Source organism: Gymnoscopelus braueri (assembly GCF_963280865.1).
Source record: "Gymnoscopelus braueri genome assembly, contig: SUPER_20_unloc_1, whole genome shotgun sequence".
In the NCBI taxonomy this organism is placed as follows: Eukaryota; Metazoa; Chordata; class Actinopteri; order Myctophiformes; family Myctophidae; genus Gymnoscopelus; species Gymnoscopelus braueri.
Genome location: NW_027660990.1, coordinates 1,987,119 through 1,996,169, shown reverse-complemented (window position 1 = coordinate 1,996,169; position 9,051 = coordinate 1,987,119). Strand labels below are relative to the sequence as shown.

The 9,051-nt window shown below is 38.8% G+C and overlaps 1 protein-coding gene across 1 annotated transcript; it reads left to right on the top strand.

Moving 5' to 3' along the window:
• Window positions 1-3,207: 3,207 nt before the first annotated feature.
• LOC308076658 (coiled-coil domain-containing protein 106-like) lies at window positions 3,208-5,513 on the top strand (the record flags this gene model as incomplete). The annotated part of the gene is made up of 3 exons (XM_080457368.1): window positions 3,208-3,340; window positions 3,450-3,727; window positions 5,445-5,513. The coding sequence occupies 3 exons, from the start codon at window positions 3,208-3,210 to the stop codon at window positions 5,511-5,513; spliced, it is 480 nt and encodes a 159-aa protein (XP_080313494.1).
• Between the last annotated feature and the right edge of the window lie 3,538 nt (window positions 5,514-9,051).

Here is a 9,051-nt window from a genome sequence, read left to right as displayed (position 1 = left end):
TTACAGACCAAGTATTCTACATTATTTCACGTTTAACACAATGATTAGTGAACGATTTAAACAATCTTGTAGCACAATAAATGTGACAGGTGTAAAGGTATAGAGAACAACATTTAACACTTTATTCCAATATAAATGTATAAGACATTCATCTAAACCGCTCACGTTGTCATTTAAGTTTATCAGTAAAACGATTTAAATGTAAAAATAAATAAAAGAGGGAACACACACACACACACACACACAAACACACACACACACACACACACACACACGCACACGCACACGCACACGCACGCACACGCACACGCACACGCACACGCACACGCACACGCACACACACACACACACACACACACACACAGTCATCCTTATAACATTATTTATGTACATTATATTTGTTTGCCTTTTTTATTAAACATACAATCTAAATTAAAAATTAAAATACATACCATTCAAATCTGTCCAAACAAGCCTTCCTCAGCTTCATATTGTGCCTGCATGAACTGCATTTAACCTTCCTTTTGAGTATTTTTTTTCTTTTGCAGCCATTTAATCAGTTTGTGTGTGTTTTTTGTTGTTTTCCTCCCTTCTGTCAATTCTCTTAATTTACTGGACAAACCAGGCATTTTGGCAGAAAGCTCACAAACGAAAAACCTCTGCAGCAAACCTCACTTTCAGTTCTCATCTATTGCTGTAAAGGTAAAGCTTTGCCACAGATTCATATTGCCCCGCCAGAATACGTAACCAAAAAAAGAAAAAAGTCACATCAGCGTGCTTCTGGAGGGGAGCTCCGTGGCAATCCCCTTCCTGCCATCAGAGGCAAGCAGGGAGGATGCTTCCTAGAGATGTCAATCAAGACAGACGACTGGCCAATCATGTCGTGCAAAGGGCGGGTCTAATACCATCCCTTCAGCAGCTGAGCTGAGACGGCTGGCTTTTATCAATAATCAATCAAAAGTTTGCAAGCATGAACGCCGCTACACGTCGAGCACGAACTAAGCGTCCAAAGCCGATAGATATTATTGAAGATGAGGAAGAAGGCAACAGTACAGGTAAGCTACTGTACAAAAGCCATATATGTTGCTTGGAACGTGTATTCTATTTGTTTACTTATTTTGTCCTGCAAAATACTATGATGAACTGATCACAAACATCAATGTAGCTAGTTAACGTTATCGTACAGGTTAGTGGAGCAGGGTTCAAAACCAACGGCACTACATAGTCCAGGGCTTGCAGGGGCCGAATTAGATTGTTTAAAACCACATAGATATTCTTTACAAAACTTAAAAAACAAGTTGCACCGAATGTGACAACTTGTAACAATCGGTGCCTATGTAAATTGCCTATGTAATGCAGTCACCGAATTCTATAGGTCACCAGTTTTGATGTGACAGGCAAGCGTCCTGTTGGCTAAACAAGTTTGCACGTTGATCATGAATGTACCTCAGATGAACATAGTACACACTAGCTTGGATAAATACATTTTAAGAAAAACGCAGCTGCTTTTGTCAAATGTTAATTTATCATGGTTTGTAGTCAAATCTCTTTAGATCTGTTTTAGCTACCAGCTGAAGTGAAATGCACTTTTATGCTATAAACGAGTTGTCTATACCACTGGTTCTCTAAATATGGTCCGGGGACCCCCAGGGGCCCTTAAGGGATTTTAAGGGGTCCCCCGCTAGATGATAGTTTGGAACTAAATGGGACCCTTGTGGGTGTGTAACTCTGAGAGTATGCAAAAGGAACCAAATGGACCCGTTAGTGTCCATTATTTTTACACTCTAAATTAATTAACAATGATTTTAACCTCTTAAAAGGGGACATATCTTTTCAAATGTGGGTTTGCAGGCTAATATGTGTGAGTTGGGGTGGTGACATGAAAACGTTTGAGAACCACAGGCTTATTATACTGATTCAAAACCACCCCAGACCTATTTGGAATTACTTATTCTATCCTTCATAGATAATAATAGTGGGCAGGGGTTACTAGTTTCACTAAAATGAGCCCCATTCATTTTCACCATAGGCTTTTACAAAAATAGTTATAACAATTATTTTACAACTAGAATAAAGCCATCAAGGATTCCAGTGAATCATGACCATGAAACATTTGATTATATGAAAAGAAAAAAAACGCTAATCAAAGGGTATTTATGAAATGAAGCATATCAAATAATTAAATATTAAAATATTTATTTTCACAAAATCAAAGGTTTCATGGTCATGATTCACTGCAATCCTGGATGGTTTGGTTCTAGGTTTAAATTAATTGTTATAAATACTTTTGTAAAAGCCTATGGCTCATTTTAGTGGAACCAGTAACCCCCCAACGCCCACTATTAAGCTCTATTGGAGTCTCTGTGCCACAGACCAGTATGGTGGCAAATATTGTTTACAGCACTGTTTCCCAGACAGTGGGTCATGACCCATTGGTGGGTCAGACGTATGTGATCATTTTCTTTTCCAACATTTATCTATCTATATCTTTCCATATTTAAAGGAAATACATTTAAAAAGCAGACAAATCTTAAAAATGTAAATAGTAAATATTTAAAGTAAATATTTAAAATATGTATTAAGAAGCAGTGAAAATAGCCGCTCTACAAGCTCTCAACATGGTGTGTACTGACTGATGCGGAAGGGTTATGTCACATTAGGTCTAATTGAAACATTGAACAACTTGTGCTTATGCCATTACTCAGTGTTATAGCTGGCAAACACAACATTAGTAACAACTAACAAGCACTTTTGGTTAACTAATCACCATTTGTCATCTCTGTTTCAGGAAACCCTGTCTCACTGTCGCCCACTGCTGAGCTGTCAGCAAAGAGAATGCGAACACAGCTAGAGAAGGCCAAAAATAATGAAGCTTCTCAATCTCAAGCGATTGAGAAGCTTAATAAAGAGAAGGAGGACCTTCTGGCTGAAGTGGCCAAATGTAAGTACTCCACTTGTACTCAATTACATTAGACAGGACAACGATCCACTCGTCCTAGACTCTTTGCCCTGTTAGCCCCCAAACTGTGGAACAAACTCCCAGCTGCACATAGAACTACAGACTCAATTTTGCTAACTTCAAATAGGCTATTTGCAGTTCTGTACTACTGTAGCCTAGAGTTATTAGTTTTAAGAACCTTGGTAACCACTAAAATCACTCTCAGCCCCACTGGTCCTTTTTGTAGTTTGTGATGTAGGCCTTGCTACATGCTCAGTCCTTACTCCCCCTCTTCAACCTCAGAGGAGGAGAGAAAGAAGAAAGGGAAGAAGACGGGGAAGAAACAGAAACGGCCAAAAAGGAAGAAGACAAAGTCCAGTAAGGACAATGGAAGACGCAGAGGTACGCAGAGGTAACTGGGCTGTGCAATCATTAACTTTTTGGGTGACCACAACGCACACAAATATCAAATTTCATAAAAGAAAATTTATATTTGTATTTTACATTTCAGCGATGAATCCTCAGCAGGTGGTTGAGAGGTACAAGAAGGTGCTGGGCCACTTCCAGAAGGGCAAAAATCTATCTGAGAGCTACAACGCCGTGGACGTCAACAGAAACACCATTACAACCAGCGCCTCCATTCCAGAGCTCGCCATATCCGCACCAGATAAATATGCTGACGTTCTGCAGGGCTATTCTAGGTCGCAGAAGCTCGATGCATTTGTGAAGGAATGTTCAAAGGTCCTCAGTGAGGACCCCGAATTGATGGTCAAGGTAGATAAGCTTAAGGCCGAAGGGAAACTACTCCCCATCTTAAAAGAACATAATCTCCTTTTTTTTTCGATCACAGTTTTAGGGCACGGTCACACCACACTTTTATTCTACCTAGCACTCCATTTACCTTTTTAAATACATTGGCAGAATTCACCCTTATAGTTGGAATACATTGTGGTGTGACCATACCTGAAATAGTTTACCTCCAGTCCAGATATTTAAATTGTTTCAAAGGAGTGTGTTGGCTGCTTAATACAAATGGAAGTTCCTGGAACTGTCTTCACTCACAGGAGGTTATTGGGCATCAGAAATATTATAGTAGCTTATTGAATTACTCCTGTCTTGTGAAGTGAAGACGGTGTGCAGGAAATGAGTGAAGACAGTGTGCAAGATTTCCTTCTTTTATTTATTTCTACTGCACTGATTTCCTGTCCTGGTGCTGAAAAGAACCTTATATTGCACTGATTGCCTGTTCACTACAAAGGACGTTGTTCAAAGTGTGTACATTATTTTATTTTCTCTTCTATTGCACTGATTTCCTGTTGTGGTGCTGAAAAGGACCTTATATTTGCACTGATTGCTTGTTCACTTCAAAGGACGTTGTTCAAAGTGTGTAAATTATTTAATTTTTTCTTCTATTGCACTGATTTCCTGTCTTAGAACAGGCGTTTACATTTGATAAGAAAATGCTCCGTTCGACTGTCATTTTAAAGGAGTAGTTCACCCCAGAAAATGACTTAGTCTTTCAATACCACCTTTCAGTCATTGAATGGGAAGTAGTGATGAGCGGGTCGACCTGTAACCCGCGGGTCAACCCGCGGCGCGGGTGGGTCGAGTCAGGATTTCAGAGGCAATTATGCGGGCTGTGGGTGAGCGGGTCAGCCGCTCTCACACGCAAAAAAAACTAAAAACTATTTTGAACAACATGCTTGTTTATTCAGCCCATGACAATGTTGTGCTACTGTAGACATTTAAAGGGACTTTTGGTACTTAAAAGAGCGCTATATAATATATATATATATTCCCACCGCGGGTCGCGGGCGGGTTGAGCCATAGATTTATATATGGGTTCGCGGGCGGGTTGAGGCGGGTTGGGTTCCGTCGCGGGTTGGGGCGGGGCGGGTCATGAAAAAACCCGACCCGCACATCACTAATGGGAAGACTGGCTTGCAAGGAAACACTGTTATGGCCCCTTAGGTCGTCTACTGCATGACATGCGGGTCAGAGGATGAGTCAGGCAGGGACATTTTCACCTCATGGTTTTAAGGAGTGTGTTGTTTTTTGAAAAAATTGAAAGCCCTCCCACCTTAGTTTTTTACACATTCCGAAGCCAATACTTTGATGACCGGGGGAGACTCGGAATCTTCTACTGACTGATGACCTAGTCATCAAATTAATGAGGAATGTGACAAAACCAAACAGATCTCTGAGCTTCATGGGTGTGTAATTGATTGAAGATTGGTTGTGTGTGAACTGCTCCCTCTTTTATTTTTTAGTTTTTTTATTTATACATTTAAAGCGTTATCTGTTTGTTTATAAACAAATATATTTTATTTGTTTAAATGAACGTGAGCTGTTTAGATAAATGTTTTACATTTATATTGGAATAAAGTGTTAAATGCTGTTCTCTATATCTTTACACCTGTCACATTTATTGTGCTACAAGATTGTTTAAATTGTTCACTAATCATTGTGTTAAACGTGAAATAATGTAGAATACTTGGTCTGTAAGCCAGTCTCTTGGACCTATAAGACCATATCAGAGCTACATGACACAGAGTTGGGACAGGGCACACCATAACATCTGCAAATGGTTTATATATTTCTTAATCCGTAGCACTGTCTTACAAATCATTTGCTAAACATGATAATTGTCTCCGCCAGGCCGAAAGGCATGGCGAGAGAGTATGTTTTACCCCCTGTCCGTCCGTCCGTCCGTCCGTCCGTCCGTCCGTCCGTCCGTCCGTCCGTCCGTGTGTCCGTCCTGTCCGTCCGTTAGCAGCTAATCTCTGGCACCGTTGGCCCGGCCGCTGCGAAACTGTGCACGCACACTCCCTGGATGCCAACTCAGAACCTCTGGCCCAAATTTTTCAGATTGGCCTGTTATAGCGCCACCAGGAGGCCGATATGTGCAAAACACATTTATTGATACTACTCCTACAGATTTTGTCCAAACATCACACAAATCGGTACACAGTATCTCTATAGTCATGTGATCAACACGGATTTATCCGATTTCCCACATTCCATCCTGATTGCCTAAGATTGGCTTCCAAAGTTTGCAGGATTGTTCCGTTTTGAACAAAATGCCTCAAATCATGAACGCAGCTTGCGATTTCCGTGAAATTTCACACGCACATTTCTATTAGGCCGACGAAGAAATGCCACCCTTTTCACATTGGCCTGTTATAGCGCCACCAGCAGGTCTAATTTTGCAAACATATGTTTGGAACAAAATGCCTCAAATCATGAATGCAGTGTCCGATTGCAGTGAAAAGCCCTTGAACAAATAGCACCCTTTTCACATTGGCCTATTATAGCGCCACCAGGAGGCCACAATAACGTACCTGACCTGGCGGAGACCTGTGCTCCGAGGAGCACTTTTTCTAGTTCTAGTAATGTGTTGTGTCAGCACCGAAGGCTGGGAAGTTCGCAAGAGGTAAGTAGAAAGTCCACATTAATAAATGCTTTATAAAACATTACTGATGCATCTATACATAATTGGTATATGTCATCAAGTGCCCTAATGTAAAGTGAAGACAATTCATTATTTACAAATGTTTGTTAAATATGAACAAACATGGTGGCGACATTAACAAATGCTTGTAAATAATGAATAGTCATCACTTTACATTAGGGCTCTTAATAACATCTACTAATGGTTAATAGATATTTAAGGAATGTTTTGTAAAGCCTATGATAACCATAAACAAACTTTGAGGTCACCTTAACTGACAGTTGTAAATTATGAATAGTCATCACTTTACATTAGGGCTCTTAATAACATCTACTAATGCTTTATAGATATTTAAGGAATGTTTTGCAAAGCATCTGTTAAACATGAACAAACATTTCGGTCACATTAACAGACATTTATAAATACATTCCTAAACATTATTTTGTGATAGCTAAAATCAAGATGAAATAATGATAAAATGATTTATAAATGTTCTACAAACAGCTTGTCTATGATTACTTATTTATCTACAGATTGCTTATAAATGTTATATACATTTAGTTATAAATGTTTAAATAATAATTTACACATGGCTTACTCATCAATAGTTAACTAATTACTAATAGTGTATAAAAGATTTTTAGCGTTGGTTATACATGTTTTAGTAAACATTTACAAATGTTCATGTTTAAAGATTCTACAATGTTATTATACATTTTATAATCATTTACAAAGGCATATAGGTAGCTTGTAAATGATTAGTAACTTATCTACAAATAGCATATAAATAATGTATACTTTTAGTTACAAATGATTTATTAATCATTTACAAACGTATATAAATGGTTTATTCATGATTAGTTTACTATTTGCTAATGTCTTAATAATAACATATAAATGATGTTTAAACAGTTTGTAAATGTTTAGTTACACACTTACAAATGTCAATAAACAGTTTGTTCATGTGTATTAATCATTTACAAAATGCTTATAAATGTTAATAAATGATTTATAACAGGTCATTATTGTAAAGTGCTACCGATATGGTTTATATTAACCACTAGCATCCCTTTTCTGAGGAGAACTTTAGCCAAAAATAGCAGATCTACAAGCTCACAACTCCTCACAGCGCAAGGCGTTGTGAGCTTGTAGATCTGCTATTTTTGGCAAAGAGGTTTGGTGTGGGGGAAAAAAAAGAGCGGACCAAGATATATATATATTTTTTTTAAATCTGCAACACAATTGTATTCAATATAGAGGGGTCCCTGCTTCATCTCTCGCTCAGCTAGGGGGTCCTTGGCCTGAAAACGTTGAAGACCCCTGATTTAGAGGTTAGGTGTAGAGTCAGATATTTAGAGGTTAGGGGGAGGGCAGTGGTGTAAAGTAACTAAGTACATTTACTCAAGTACTGTACTTAAGTACACTTTTGACTTTACTGGAGTATTTCCCATTTTCAGTACTTTTACTTCTACTCCACTACATCTCAGAGGCAAATATTGTACTCTAACTCCACTACAATTATTTGAAAACTTTAGTTACTAGTTACTTTGCAGATATAAGTTTTTATATTATAAAACACACATTAACCACTTTAGCCCTATTATGGCTCTTTGAAAATAGCCGATCTACAAGCTCACAACGCGTCGCATTGTGAGCTATGTACTTTATGTACTTTATGTAGCCTACTTTATGTACTTTATGTACATTTTGATGCCAATACTTTTGTACTTTTACTCAAGTATAACACTTTGAACACAAGCCTTTTACTTGTAACAGAGTACTTCTACATTGTGGTATTCATACTTTTACTTAAGTATATCATTTGAGTACTTTTTCCACCACTGGTGTAGGGTTAGGGTAAGAGTAATACCCGATTGGAACGACTTAGTTGTGAGCCGGTGTCATGCACTGAAAATAGCAGATCTACAATGCGTCGTTGTGAGCTTGTAGATCTGCTATTTTGTGGCTTTAGGCTTGTAGGGCTGTCAAAAAAAGAAGAAGAAATAAATCCGTTCATAAAATTGCCTTCGTAAAATGTTGATTTCCTCACAAGTATAGTAATGCAAACGTGTGTGTGTGTGTGTGTGTGTGTGTGTGTGTGTGTGTGTTTATGAACGAGCGTTTATGCTAATGGTTTTAAATGACAAAGCAGTGCCACCAGACACATGCATTATTCAACACACAGACAAGGGCGGTGGGCAGAACAATGCACACGCACGCAAGCACGCACACACACACACACACACACACACACACACACACACACACACACACACACACACACACACACACACACACACACACACACACACACACACACACACACACACACGTGCACGTGCACGGAAACCATGAGAAAGTTGTTGGAATAATAAGTTGGCAGCGCTCAGACAGCTGTGAAGAAGAGATTGTCAGCATGATCACATCTCATTGTCTCTGCCGAGCAGCGGTGGAAAGTAACTAAGTACATTTAGTCAAGTAATGTACTTAAAGGCATACTAGGTAACGTTTTCAACAAAACTAAAGTTAAATTGTATATCTTTTGTGAGTGGCAAAAGTTTCACAACACCCACTCCATGAATTTCACCCCCGGAAGCCTTTTATTTATATATTTTATATTGAACGTGGACTGGGGGGACTTTCCCGGGGAAATGACGTCATC